Below are 15277 nucleotides of genomic sequence, written 5' to 3'. Positions count from 1 at the left end.
TTGGCACTGTAATCCTCAGAATGACTCCCACCACCAAAACAAATGAGAGAGGTTATTTATTATTAACCTATTATATAGATGAAGATCTGAAGCTTAGAGAGGTTAAGTAACTGGCTTAGAGAGGAATTATATCATTATGGTTAAGAGCAATTACTTATCCTCTCAGTGTCCCAGTTTCCTTATCCATAAAGTGGGGGTCACATGATTTTTAAAGTCTAGCACATAGTAGGTGCTTTATGAGTTACAACTGTATTTACCAAGGATTTATAGCTAATAAGTGGAAGAGCTAAGATTGAAATTGAGATCTGATTTCAAAGCTTATGTAATTTCTGTTAAGCTATCATGTTACAAGGATTTCTTAACTCTTCAAAAGATTAAGATGGCCCTTTTAATTTTCATACTTTCTGACTTTGTTTATGAACAGGTTTTTTTTTTCCTGTTATGGCTAAAGCAATAGTAAAGAATAACTTTGTACTTAACTGCCTTTTTGTATGATTTGCTAGAATTCTGATGATACCACATCAGAAGTCTTGATTTCATAATACAACATAGGGTTCTAGAATTGGAGGAGACCATGTAGGTCATTTATTTACTACCCTCTTGTACTACAAATGAGAAGCTAGACAGACTTGGGACTACAACCCAGGTCTTCTATGTAGAATTATTATTTTCCCCATTACTCTATCTTAGATCACTTGAAAGGAAAGCTTTATCCCTACTGAGTGAATAAAATTAGTTTTAATTTTTATGCAATAGGTATTGTCTTTTCTTTTTTCTTTTCTTTTTTTTTTTAAATATATTTTATTGATTTTTTACAGAGAGGAAGGGAGAGAGATAGAGAGTTAGAAACATCGATGAGAGAGAAACATCGATCAGCTGCCTCCTGCACATCTCCTACTGGGGATATGCCCGCAACCCAGGTACATGCCCTTGACCGGAATCGAACCTGGGACCTTTCAGTCCACAGGCCGACGCTCTATCCACTGAGCCAAACCGGTTTCGGCTTGTCTTTTCTAATGTTATGTATGCACCTGTTCTCACTCCGCCTCCTTTATAATTATATTTCAGAAAGTGGAAGCGCAAGAACGAGAAGATTTAATGGCTGGAATGGCCGGAAAAGCAGTAAAAGGTAAAGTTGGGAAACCTAAGGTGAAGAAACTTCAACTGGAAGAGACAATGCCCTCACCTTATGGCAGGAGGATAGTTCCCGAAATCACTGCTATGAAGGCAGATGCTAGCAAAAAGTTGCTGAAGAAGAAAAAGGTATGACATATCTCTTGTTTTAGCTCATTGGTAGACTCCACCTCCATAATGATGTATATATGTATTTTAATTTCACTATTTGCTTAAATAATGCTTTTCTTGTTTCTAATATATTCACTTGTGATGGGAAATCATTTGTTCTATGAGAGCATTTGACCCAAAGGAGGAAAACATTAGTCAAGGAACCACATATGTAAAGAGTCACCTACTTGATTTCATTTTTTAAAGTGAGAGATAGAAATACTACTCAGCAGCATTCTAAATGAAAATCATGGAACAACAAAAAATATATATATTAAATTTAAAATATAAACTTTATTACTATATCATGACAAATTAAGAAAGTTTTATAGTGGAAAAGGATTTGTTTGGCTATTAAAATAAGCTATCATGTTTTACTATTTAGTTGTTTTTACTATTAGTTAAAAAATCATCAAGTACATCTTATGTCATTGGCATTGATTGGTACTATTTAGGATTTAAAAGTATGAGACTTACACCCTCCAGCACATGGGCAAGAGTTAGCTAGAAGAAGGAAACATTGAGAATATTGTTCAGAGCAGAGGAAACAGGAGGGCATGATGTTCTGAAAGAGAGAGGCTAATTTTTCTGCCCATATTGATTTTAGAACTCAGGCGATAGGTAGGTAGGTAGGTAGGTAGGTAGGTAGATAGATACATAGATAGATAGATAGATAGATAGATGTGCCCAACAGTGTAATTAGAGCTTGGAAAATGAGCCTAAGAGCTGGAGTGAGGGATTGGTACAGAGCTAAGATTTGAAGTATAGAAGCACTGTGATATCAGAGAGATCACTCTCTGTTACTGTTCTAATAAACTGAGGTCTCTACTGCTTCCCTCTTACCTGGCTCCCCACCACACACAGGTTAATGTAAACATGCACTTGCTTTCTCCTTAGGGAAATGCCTGCTCTCCTCTTTAGTTGGTGTGTGTCAGGTTTAGTTCTCAGCACTGTTCTCTTCATCTTACATAGTTCTCTTGAGGAACATAATCTATGCCCAGAGCTTTTCCCACTCACACAGTGACTCTTAAATCTATGTCCCTAAGCTTCTCAGGAGTGCCAAGCTACTATAGCTATTTAAATGTCCAAAGCCTTTCAAACTCAGCATTTTTGAAACTAGACTTATCCTAATTTCAAAACCACTTTTTCCACCTCTGTACTTTATCTCAGTTACTAGCAACATCAGCCATCACTAACATAAACCAAACACTTGGGAATTTTCCTATATAATCAGTAACTAAATCATACTGACTTCTTGTGAAGCAATTCTGAAATCTACCTCCTTATCTCGGTTCCCATTAATACTATCTTAGGATTTGATGTTTTCTCTGAGATAATTTAAAGGGGTTCTCTTCACTAGTCTTCCTATGTGTAGTCATCTAATCAGGACTTCTACCTTTTTCCACTTCGTTCCTATGGCAGGAGGATTTTGTAATCTCTTACTACTAGAGTGATATTTCCAAAAAGTAAGTCTGATTATTATACAAATGCTTGAGAGTTTTCAGTGACTCCCCACTGAATACACACAGACTCCTGTACACAGTGATTTAGCCCCTGCATGCCTCCCTGTGTTTCTGTATGACTAATCTTTCCTCTCACCTTGTCTTGAATCCTAGCAGACGATTTGTAATTCTCTAAACAATGTGGTGATTCATGCCTCTGTGACTTTTGCCAGGATGCTCTTCCTTCCTTCCTTCTTACCTGGCAAACATGATTACTTCAAAACCCATCAGAAAGGCCCCTCATGGAGTCTTCCCTGACCTTGCCCTAGGCAGAGTTGCTCACTCCTTCCTATGGGTCACTGTTATATCGCCTAGTATATTTATTTGTATTGTAATGACTTGTATCCTCTCTCTCAATAATCTTAGAGTCAGAGGACTTTGTCTTATAATGCCTAGCAGTGCATGACTTGTGTTTCTTATTTTCCTTCAATCTGAAGATTTTTTTCTAGTATATAGAGACCAGAACTATAGCAACTTATTTTGCAGGTAACTTTTGGTGTACTTAGCTCTTGGTCTTAATGCCCCATTGATAATCAAAAGCGGCCTTATTTTTTTTTATGGTTGCTTTTAAGTAGCTGTCGTCTCATGGTGTGTACCAGAAGATTAGAGTGGTAAGCAATATGATAAAGTAAAATATGGTCTTATCAAAGTTATCTGTTAAGACCTCAATAGAATTACATTTTATTTATTTTTTTAACTCACCTAATATGAAGAAGCAATATATTGGCTGGAAATGTATCTCTAAAGTACATACTATTAATTTAACTTTCATTTTATTCATGGTTTGATTTTTTTTTTAATGTGTAGGGTGATCTTGATACCACAGCAGTAAAAGTGGAATGTGATGAAGAATTCAGTGGAACACCAGTAGAAGGCACAGGAGAAGAAGCACTGATACAGGCAGTGCCTATAAATAAAGGTCCCAAACCCAAAAGGGAGAAAAAAGAGCCTGGTGAGGATTTTTAACGTATTATTTTGTGTGAAAAAAATCTGTATATTTAGAGTATTACCAGATTCTTTTGATTGTGCTTTTTTTTTTTTGTTTTGAATAGTTTAATATCTCCAATGTTCATTAACATTTGTTATTTTATAATAAACTTTTCATTATAACAGTTTTATTTTTGCTAATGGCATTTGTATAAGTGTTGATACATGTATCATTGTTGTTCTTTTGGTTTTAGGTACCAGGGTGAGAAAAAGAAAAGCATCTACATCATCTGGCAAACCTAGTGCAAAGAAAGTGAAGAAACGGAATCCTTGGTCAGATGATGAGTCCAAGTCAGAAAGTGACTTGGAAGAAACAGAACCTGTGGTTATTCCAAGAGATTCTTTGCTTAGGAGAGCAGCTGGTATTGATACATTTTATATTCATTTTACTGTATGTTGTAGTTCGACCAAGTTAGTGATACTCATATAAGTTGGTATTGTTAGTATTACTAATATAACTAAAGCGCTAAACCATTAGTGTTTCAGAAGTTATAGTTCAAGAAGACAGAAATTTCCTTACCGAATGATTTTTTTCTAGCACAGTTGGACATAAAACAAATTTCCCTAAAATGAATCATGTTTTCTTTTATTGTTTCTATTAAATTTATTGGGGTGACATTGGTTAATAAGATTATATAGGTTTCAAGTATACATTTCTATGATACATGATCTGTATATTGCATTGTGTGTCCCCCACCCAAAGTCAAATTGTTTTCTTACTGATGTTTATTATCAATAGTTTGACGATTTTGGTTAAAAGAAAAATAGTATTTTGGTAGTATCCTAAGAGTGGTGGGTCAGTAGTAACTTTGTAATTGCAGAAATGGGAAATCTTATATTCATAGTCACTTTTACATTGGACATAATAACTACTTTCCTGTTTTTAAGTAATATTTAAGTATTATTCTAAAAATTAATCTCATCAGTTTATGCTCTACTAATATCTGCAGCATTATTATTACCCCATAGCCTCCTGAGAATTACAAGATAGATAGATGTTAACACTATCAAAACTGAGGCAAAATTATTGGCGTTTATTCTCTAAATGCTTATCTCTTTTTTTCCTCAAGTATTTTTAGAGATAATTGGAATATTTTTCAAATGCGTTACTCATCCTATTTTATGTGGATAAAGCTGGATTTGATTATAACATTAACTTTCACTTTTCTCCTAGCTGAGAGGCCTAAGTACACATTTGATTTCTCAGAAGAAGAGGATGATGATGCTGATGATGATGATGACAATAATGACTTAGAGGAATTAAAAGTTAAAGCATCTCCCATAACAAATGATGAGGAAGATGAATTTGTTCCTTCAGATGGCCTAGATAAAGATGAATATACATTTTCACCAGCCAAAGCAAAAGCTACTCCAGAGTAAGTAATGAAGCAACTGCTACTCAATTGTATGGTACAGTTTGATTAGGCATCCATCAAAGACCTTACTGTAAACTTTAGATAAGAAATTGTTATTCTAGGTAAGGTCCGCTTCATGAAGCAGTAAATTTGGTTAATATTGCAGCTGTTGACATAACTGTTGCTATAGCTTTAGAACATAGGTTGGCAAAATTTGTTCCATTAAGGGCTCAATAATAAATATTTTAGGCTTTGCAGACCATATAATCTCTGCCACTAATATTCAGTCTTGCTGTTGTAGGAAGAAAACAGCTATAAACATTATGTAAAAGAACAAGTGTGCGGTTTCCAGTAAAACTTTATTTACAAAAATTGGCAGCAGGCCTGTGGGACATAGTAGTTAATAAATCTTTAGAGATGGGAAGTTTAGTTTTCTTTCCTAATTTTGGCCTTGATTTTTCTTGCTTCTGGTGAGTCTGAACACTAACATGACTAACATGTAGGATGTGAAGTGTATGAGCTATTTAAGATTTTTTAAGAAGTATTTTACCACATGCAGTCTAAGATAAAAAATAGGATTATTGCCTACTCTTGTGCATATTAGAAACAAATGAGAGAACAATCTTTTGTTCTATGATTATAATCTTGCAGTATATACTATATATAATTTGTCAAGGTTGAAACCAGATATTTAAATTACATTGTGGTGTTTAATTTTTCTTTCTAACAGAAAATCTTCACATGACAAAAAACCTCAGGATTTTGGGAATCTCTTCTCATTTCCTTCATACTCTCAAAAGTCAGAAGATGGTATGTTCATTTTGTCTTTTCATTGGTTACTTATATTATTGCTGTGATTTAGTGGGGAAGAAAAAGAAACAATAGATAACTCATTATGTCATGATTTAATTTCAGGATGTTTTTATGACTAGATATCTTTTCTTTTTTACGTTCTTTTTACGTTTTCCTCAATGTAATAAGGTTTATTTACTTTTCCTGAGGTTATTCCCAACTCTTTGGTCAAAGTAGACATTATGGAAGCACTTAGGTAGATAGGCAGATGCTAACCAGTATGAGTGAGTGTAGGGAGTATGGGTGTAAAGGGGGTGTTTTAATGAGAGAAAAAATGTAGAAAGAAAATTTTAAAGATTGAAATCTTATTTTTATGGCAACATGAATGTACACATGATAGTTTTTTAAAAAGTTACAAGGGTAGCAATGTACAGATTTGTTTTACTAAACCGAAGCAAATTTAATCAGGGTGTATATTTTTTTATGACCATATTTTTGTGTGTGGAATTTTTAAGATCAAAACAATCTGGTTAGACTGAACTGACTGTCTTGACTTTTTTAACACACATAGATCTTGTACATGCTCTATACGTATAGATAGATTTGCACTTTTTTGTTGTTGTTAATACTCACCAGAGGATATATTTTTGCATTGATTTTTAGAGAGAGTAGAGAGGAGAGAGAGACACATCAATTGGTGGTCTCCCAAACATGTCCAGGCCTGGGATTGAACCTGCAATCCAGGAACATGCCCTTGACCTGAATCGAACCCGCAGTCCTTTGGCGCACGGGCCAACGTTCCAATCACTGAGCAACACTAGTCAGGGCTAGATAGATATACTTACTACTCTCTTACATTTGGTCATTATTACTTTAATTCTTGAAATGGTTAATAGCATTAAATGTGTAGATACTAAAATAATCACAGTGAGAGTTTTTTCGTATCTCACTTTAAAATAAATCATCAGTATTTATTTTTGAATTGGTCAGTTAACTTTTAAATGTTTAGCCTTTGGGACTATTAAAAAATTCATTATGCATTTCTTTACTGTTTTAAAACAGTTAACATTTTTGAAATATGTTATATTTTTTATTTTCAGCTGTTTGTATATTGTGGATTATAAGATCACAGAATAGAAACTTGTAAGATCAATTACCTAGCTAAAAAGAAATCATCAATAAAAAGAATCAAAGTTTAATTATTAAGTGGTCCTTACAGAATCTCTTTACTGAAAAAAAGCTTTGTAATTTTTAGATTCAGCTAAATTTGACAGTAATGAAGAAGATTCTGCTTCTGTTTTTTCACCAACATTTGGTCTGAAACAAATAGATAAAGTTCCAAGTAAAACAGCAGCTGCTAAAAAGGGTATGTACTATATTTGATTTTTGTAAGCATTGCATAACCATGTAGTTGATGTCAAAGGAAATTTAATATAAATTGAAACTAGTTGCACTAGGATTTCACTAGGCTAGTTGTCAAGTATAAATGTGTATAAAGAGAATCCCTCTTGTTTTCTAACCAAGTGAGGTAATTAGCAATGATTTTAAGACTGTAATTATAATAAAATAATCCCATGCATTGATACTAAAGATAGTATAGATAGTAAAGTAGATTAAAATTTTATTTTGCTAGTAGCCTGACTGTATTATCTATGCAGGTCATGCCTTAACTCCTCTATGTGGAATGATTTGGTCAGTTCAGTTGGGGTCCTCTTTTTCTTTGAGTCATAGAATGTCTTTCTTTTCCTTAGCCTTAAGATTGTCTATGAAACACTAAGTTGATTCATGAATTTGTTACTAGTACTAAGGTACATACCTTGGTATTTTTAAAGAAGGTATTAGTGCTTTGTGTTTAAAAGGTAATTGCTACTTCCACAGCAAGTAAACAAACAGTATGGATTGTCCCTTCAGGATCTTAAAAATGCACAATAGACAACACTATTATAAAAACACATGTATTAGATGTAACAGACCAACAACAAAAGTCCCTACTTATTCTGAATGTACTAGTGAGCAATTAGGTGCCCTTTCCTTACCACTTCAGTGCATATGAGGCATGTCTATATTTCTTTGCCTCGGGACTTTCTATTGCTATGCTGGAATATTAACATTTCCCCATGCAGCCACCTCTGTGATTGAGGAAAGCTGGTCTGCAAGTATCTTACTGCTCTTGACCCTCTGGGATATGTCTTCTTACATATCCCAGAGGGTCAAGAGATTCTTCTTGGGATTAAGCTCCTAGATTGATGATAGGCTTGAATTAATTTACCCATTACTGGCTGCCCTCTCTTCATTGTCTCATTTTTGTACTCTTTTTCCTTTACTTCTCAAATAAATACTTGAATCTTTGTCTTATAATAAGGTGGGGTCTACTTCTGAGGGACTCAAATCCAGACAGGCTCTATAATTTTCCTTTCAGTTTTTTATCTTCATATTAGCATTTTATAACAACCCTGATAACTTGGGAGCCATATCAGTTCTTTCAACATATCAACCTGTTTCCTTCATCAACCTATTCACTCTTATTTAATCTAAAGAGTTAAAGTTTAGCATTAACTACAAAGATGGCGTATCACACCTGTCCTATTCGGTTGTTTTACCTGTAGCTAAACTGGCCTTGTCAGTTGAATGGGAGATTCAGGGACCTCAGCAAGCCCTCAACCTTCCTTCAAAAATACAATTTCCACAACAAACCATTTTAAGGAGAGCATGCTTCATGTCCCTCTTAGGGGGGGACTACATAAATTATCATAAAAGGTAAATTCTGTAGCTCCAGTAAGTTTATAGCAAAAAGGCTGCTCACAGTACTCAGATGTCTGACAATATTTGTCCAGTAGAGTTGAAAGTGCCAATTAACACTTGCAAGCCTGGAAACTCTTCTGAAGATAAAAGGTGGTCCCTAGAACATCCTGATAATCCAAGCCTATACTTCTGCTAGGAGCTGCTGTGGCTCTTGTGGTATATATTTCAGCATGAGGACTCAAAGGGGGAAAAGCCACAAAATCTGTGGCTGCCACTGCTGTAAGAGTGTGGGCTCCTCCTATTGTTCTAATGAGGGGGCTTAACATCTCAAATTGGAACTGGGAATACATTTTCCATAAAAGCGTAGGTTTTGTTTTTTAATAGGAATGGCTATGGCAGCGGTTCTCAATCTGTGGGTCGCGACCCCTTTGGGGGTCGAACGACCCTTTCACAGGGGTTGCCTAAGACCATCGGAAAACATATATAATTACATATTGTTTTTGTGATTAATCACTATGCTTTAATTATGTTCAATTTGTAACAATGAAAATACATCCTGCATATCAGATATTTACATTACGATTCATAACAGTAGCAAAATTACAGTTATGAAGTAGCAACGAAAATAATTTTATGGTTGGGGGTTACCACAACATGAGGAACTGTATTAAAGGGTCGTGGCATTAGGAAGGTTGAGAACCACTGGTCTATGGTTAATATATATTTTTTCAAATTAGATTTTAATCACCAAAGTGACTAGTGGTAATTTTCATATTGACTATAAATGAAGCTGAAAAACAAAATTCATCAAAACAAGTGTCTTTGGGGCTATTGTCTACTTTTCTAGAATTTTCACATTCCTTTCCATGTAAAAGTGCCAAGTCTGAATTCCAACTTAATGGGAGTGAATCTGTTTCTATTCCTATAATATGCTTTAAAAGTTAGAACTTAATATATGGTTATACTTGGGTTATAATTAATATGTCAAATAGTTTTTTGTCTTGACTTTACTGTATTTTTTACTGCTTTTTAAAAGTTATTGCTTAATTCATTTTAATGGCCCTTATTTAAAACATCTCACTTGAATTATCAAAAGGCAAACTATGCATAATTAAATAAAAAGCATTTTATCATCTATGAGAAATTGTTTGCCTCTACATTGGCACCAAGTGGAGAGAAACCATTTTATTACTTAAGACAACTCAATTTTTGATAAGCTGTAAGGAATTCCATTGTTTTAGGACTCACTTCAGCTTGGTTTGTTGGTAAGTACATATTTATCTGAGCAATGTAAATTTGCTTAATAGGAAAGCCATCTTCAGATACAATGCCTAAGCCCAAGAGAACTCCCAAACAGAAGAAAGTAGAGACTATGAACTCTGACTCAGATTCAGAATTTGGCATTCCAAAGAAGACTACAACACCAAAAGGTGAGGATTATTTCTGTGTAACCCTCAAACATGCCATGTGGAAAACATTTAGTCTCCTCTACTCACTGAAATTAGAAAGACTAGGTGTACCTATTTTAAGTTGTTTTACTCCTCAATGAGCAGTTTAAGAATCAGTGCTGAATTAATTCAAAGGGAAGTATAGCAATTTGCATACCTAGGTATGGTTCAAAGACCCCCATGCAGTGGTCTCATTGGAAGTAGTTATTAAAATGGTAGATGAGAGTGTAACACCCACTGGAGTAGGCTGGAGCTAGGACTCCGAGAGCAGAGCTTTTTGCTGATCTAGGAAGTGAAATAGCTGTGCTCAGGTAAGAGGTGACTTTCTATAAGGGTAGCTGTTCAAACTTTGATCCAACTGACTGATCGTGTTTATTTTATTTCTAAAAGTGGCAGTTAGGATAAGGATACAGACCTATAGGGAAGCAAGAGAGAATAACAAAGTGGAAAAGAAACATTGTGATTGGGGAGGTTAATACTTAAGGTGTGCATGGTTTAAAACCTTTATAAATACACTAGTGACCCGGTGCACGGATTTGTGAACATTGAAAAGAAATTAATTAGAAGGTGGCTAGTGTGATGGGCCGGACATATCTTGGAATCAACTTCCTGTGGTCCCTCCCTGGCCGTCAGCGCCATGGCTCGAAAGGTGTCTGCAGAGTGAGTGGGGTCCTTCCGGCCGGTGGGGTCCCTCGGCCTGGCCTGCGGGGATCGGGCCAAAACCAGCTCTCCGACATCCCCTGAGGGGTCCCGGAGTGCGAGAGGGCACTCTGCAAAGTTGCTGTTGTACAGGGTGTGGATCACAAATGCAAGTGTGCATTAAACCAAATTCGGGTCCAACAGTGCCCCAGCAACAACATAACCCACTGCCAATATGAAATCTTGCTTTCTCCTCTCTGGTTTTGGGGTGCATCACCTGAGAACCACCACTGCCAAGTCACGGCAGCTACTGCGTTGAGGGTATGCCCCTGGTGGTCAGTGCACATCATAGCAACTGGTCATTCCACTGTTCGGTCGATTTGCATATTAGCCTATTATATAGGATGTGCCAATTCATTGATTAATTTGATCAAGTATCTAGCTATCTTTTCTTATAATCTAGTTCAGTGGTTCTCAACCTTCCTAATGCCGTGACCCTTTAATACAATTCCTCATGTTGTGGTGACCCCCAATTTCATTGTTACAAATTGAACATAATTAAAGCATAGTGATTAATCACAAAAACAATATGTAATTATATATGTGTTTTCCGATGGTCTTAGGCGACCCCTGTGAAAGGGTCATTCGACCCCCGAAGGGATCGCGACCCACAGGTTGAGAACCGCTGATCTAGTTGGTCATAGCTGTTAAAGAAATTTTAAAAACTTAGAATTGCAATTTAGTTCCATTTTTTTTTACTCACTGGAATCACTAGAATGGAGAACATTTAAACATTACCTTTTCCTCCTCCAATGATGAGAATAAGAAATTAGGTAGATGAAAGAAAATAGGCTGCATGTGGTAATTCTAGGTCTGAGAAGGAATAAAGATTTGATAGATTATTTCACTGAGGGTTTTATTCTAAGATTGTGCTACTTAAAGTGGGATCTGCAATTGGTTGTTACTAATGTGCAATAAGTAAAATTTAGAGTAAGGATTTAAACCTTTAACATAAATTATAACGTATTACATTTTAAAAAATATTGGTCTTTGACAAATTAGAAACTAAATTGTTTTTTCATCACAATTTAAAAAGCACTTTTTAAAGAGATTTTCTTTTCAGGTGCAAATATTTTCTTTCATGTATTAGGAGCTTGGTTATTAAAATTTGTTATGAGGACCTTCCAGTTAGTTTAAATATATTTGTGAAATACATTTAGTCTTGTCAACTCCAGAACTGAAATGATGCTGACGAATTGTTTCTACATCATTCATGTTAAGAGATCAGGGGATGCCAAAGAAGTAATGTTTTTATCCTTTTATATTGCACTTAACCTTGGGTGAAAAAACCTTTTGTATAATTTTAAGGTAAAGGCCGAGGGGCAAGGAAAAGGAAAGCATCTGGCTCTGAAAATGAAGGTGATTATAACCCTGGCAGGAAAACAACCAGACCACCAAGCAAGGTAACCAGAAGCATCTGTGTAATGCTGGTTTTGTTTAAGATGATCTATAACTGGCTTAGTTTGACTATGAGTATAATGTCTTATAATAACTTTAAACCTAGCATACTTATCCTTAGGGGACTTATATATGGGTAAAGAATTATCCAAGTCTAGATCGATATAATTAGGGCTATTTCTTGGATCAAGTATGGTATAAATTATATACTATCTGTCTAAAATATTACTATTTTCAGACCAAAAAAAGGCTATTTCTTTATTTGATCAGGGCTAATTTAATCTTTAACTTAAATTTTCCCAATTAGTCTCACCAGAAGTATACTATCTCTATTAGGTTAATGAAAAAGCATCAAATATCCCCCTCTTTTTCTCTGTCGTCCATTAAAATTTTAAAATACAAACATAGGTGATTTTAGCTTTATGTTGCTTTCACACTGACCTCTTCCATCCAGTTTTCTTCTACACCTCTGGTCCATCTCAGTGACTCTTTTTATAAACAGTGTGCAGTACATACTGTGCATAAGTTGTTTTCCTCTCATGAATTCATAGGTACTTACAAATTAGACAATTTGAATTTTTACTAATCTGGTCATGGTGCATATTTGCTGAGTGATATATAAATTCTGAAAGAAATAAGTAATGATAAGTAATACAAGATTACTAGGGTGGCAAATTATTATACTTAATCCTTTTTTTTCCTTCATGAAAATGAATAAGTAACTGGTCTTACCCTTGAGTTAACATTACAGTTCTAATTTTAAAAGCACCATTATATATAATTCTCAAATGTAAGTGAAGTGTAAGGAATGAGTTCTTTTTAACATTAGTCTTTTGTTTTCTTCTTTTCTTAACTTTGGGCTTTTGAATCTATTGTTTTAGAAACTGAAGAAAACATCTTTTGATCAGGATTCAGATGTGGACATCTTCCCATCAGACTTTGCTTCTGAACCACCTTCTCTGCCACGGACTGGTCGCGCTAGGAAAGAAGTGAAATATTTTGCAGAGTCTGATGAAGAAGATGATGTTGATTTTGCTATGTTTAATTAAGTGCCCAAAGAGCACAGAAACATTTTTCAACAGATAACTTGTGTTGTCTTTTTGTCTTCTCTGTCTCAGACTTTTGTACATCTGGCTTATTTTAATGTGATGATGTAATTGATGGTTTTTTATTGTGGTAGGCCTTTTAACATTTTGTTCTTACACATACAATTTTATGCTCTTTTTTACTCATTGAAATGTCATGTATTGTCTGATTGGCTTGTAGTATTGTTATAGACTGCCGTGCATTAGCACAGATTTTAACTGTCATGATTGCAGACAACAGACCTGCTTTTTGAAATGAAATTTAAACATTAAAAATGGAACAGCTTTTTGTCTCTTTACTGAAAATGAAAGTGTAGTGAAAGCTCCCACACACCTTTAAAATAAATATATTTTATTCTTTGCCAGGAGACTCCATGGAAAAAGGTAAACAGTATATGAACATAGAAAGCATTGTTAAACAATCTCAATGTACAAACAGAGCCAGTGAAAATACATCACAGACTTGCTAAAATATAAAAAACAACAACACCCACTAGTGCTTAAATGAAAACTAAGAAACTGACACTTGTATCTGTTAACCACTCTACCACAGCTTTCACTCTGCTTCATAGTGATTGAGCAAGGTCAAAGAATACTTATTCTCTGCCCACGCCATGGGAGTTAGTGTGAGCCCCTGGGCATCAAGAAGGCTGGAGAAACCCCAGTATCAGGCATGAGTCGGGAAGGACCCCAGTTACATGGTACAGGTGGTAGACCAGCCTGTTAATTATACCAGAAATTATACCAAGAAATTTCCCTAATGGCTTGTGAATAGGTAAACAAAAATTTACTAACACTGAAAAGTGTTTTTGCCTTGGAGGCTATCATTACTGTAAAAATGTATCTTTTTTTTAAAAATCGTGTAGTTGTCATTAAACAAGTAATAAACCACTTTTAATTTAAAGTGACATTAACAGTTGAACAATGACATTTGATTAACTGAACTGGCAGTTACACTGATACAGAATTCTCTTCTGCTAGTACAGTGAATTGTATATTTTTACTGGGCAACATGAAATCAAGAGATGCAGTTTGAAGCATCAGAAAGAGCAAGGACAAGCTTCCATACTAACTAAATTAGAGTATCTTTAGCCTTATCTTGTCCTACTGTACAATAATCCCATTTCCTTACCTTGATGTCTTGATTATTCTGTGAAGACAAGACAGTTACCTTTTGAACCTTTCTTAGCTGGACATGTACAGTAGTCTGTTCCATAACCTTGGTGTCTTGGCTATTTTGAGTATGCAAGACAAAAGGAAAGCACCAAACATACAGTATAGAAAGAACAGCCATATTTCTGTATGTACAAAGTCTTTAGAAACTTAACCAGGGCGTAATCATTTTGACGGGGTCTTTGCCATGCAAACTTGAGTGTTCAAAGAAGAAAATAGAAGCTTTTAACTGGTTTCTGGTTGCATGAAATGGCTGATGTTTAGAATTTAAAAAGTTTGTATTTCTAGGTAAGTTAGACAGTGAGGAGTATAGTATATATGGATACATACGAAAACATCTTGGTCCTTCTTGAGTTTTTATATATTTTCAGTCCAAAAACTAAGCAGCAGTAAAAAGGTATTTTTTTTTCTTTCTTGCATTTTAAATCCCGGAACTGAAGGTACTGGGGAATGTTTGAAGTAGCTGGGAAGTGTCTTATTGCACCAGTGGTGACTGACTGACACCGCTGTTTTCCACTGAGCTGGGTGAGATGCTGGGACTGTGCTCTGCTGTGTTCCCACTTGAACTTGGGGTCAAGGGTTCATGTCCTTCAGAATTCTCCAGCATTTCCTGAATGAGAGGTGGCATTGATCCAGGAATTTCCATTTTCAAGGTAATTACACGTTCTGCACCTTTTAAAAAGAGATAATAGGAATCTGGTAGAGATAAGGAGTGAAGCTGCATAACTAGGGATCAGCCTTCATCTACTTGAACAAGGCTGAAAATGGTGCTACGAAGGCCTCCCCAAAACCTATGCTGATTTCACAACTTT

The 15277-nt window shown here is 35.3% G+C and overlaps 2 protein-coding genes across 6 annotated transcripts in view; one reads left to right on the top strand and one right to left on the bottom strand.

Moving 5' to 3' along the window:
- TOP2B (DNA topoisomerase II beta) overlaps positions 1 to 13578 on the top strand; it is a gene marked incomplete at its 5' end in the record, with an annotated part of 61229 nt that extends 47651 nt beyond the window's left edge. For both annotated transcript variants that reach the window (XM_081105809.1, XM_081105808.1), the window contains 9 exons: positions 1069 to 1263; positions 3594 to 3738; positions 3968 to 4135; positions 4948 to 5149; positions 5859 to 5938; positions 7176 to 7286; positions 9970 to 10092; positions 12118 to 12212; positions 13089 to 13578. In XM_081105809.1, the coding sequence (XP_080961935.1) occupies positions 1069 to 1263; positions 3594 to 3738; positions 3968 to 4135; positions 4948 to 5149; positions 5859 to 5938; positions 7176 to 7286; positions 9970 to 10092; positions 12118 to 12212; positions 13089 to 13256 (1287 nt within the window). In that variant the 3' untranslated portion in view covers positions 13257 to 13578. The remainder of the gene's footprint in view (positions 1 to 1068; positions 1264 to 3593; positions 3739 to 3967; positions 4136 to 4947; positions 5150 to 5858; positions 5939 to 7175; positions 7287 to 9969; positions 10093 to 12117; positions 12213 to 13088) is intronic.
- Positions 13579 to 13636: 58 nt separating this feature from the next.
- RARB (retinoic acid receptor beta) overlaps positions 13637 to 15277 on the bottom strand; it is a 638244-nt gene continuing 636603 nt past the window's right edge. For all 4 annotated transcript variants that reach the window (XM_081105810.1, XM_081105811.1, XM_081105814.1 and 1 more), the window contains one exon: positions 13637 to 15137. In XM_081105810.1, the coding sequence (XP_080961936.1) occupies positions 14941 to 15137 (197 nt within the window). In that variant the 3' untranslated portion in view covers positions 13637 to 14940. The remainder of the gene's footprint in view (positions 15138 to 15277) is intronic.

Source organism: Myotis nattereri (genome assembly GCF_964212035.1).
Source record: "Myotis nattereri genome assembly, chromosome: 14".
In the NCBI taxonomy this organism is placed as follows: domain Eukaryota; kingdom Metazoa; phylum Chordata; class Mammalia; order Chiroptera; family Vespertilionidae; genus Myotis; species Myotis nattereri.
This window is presented reverse-complemented; position numbering and strand designations above follow the sequence as displayed.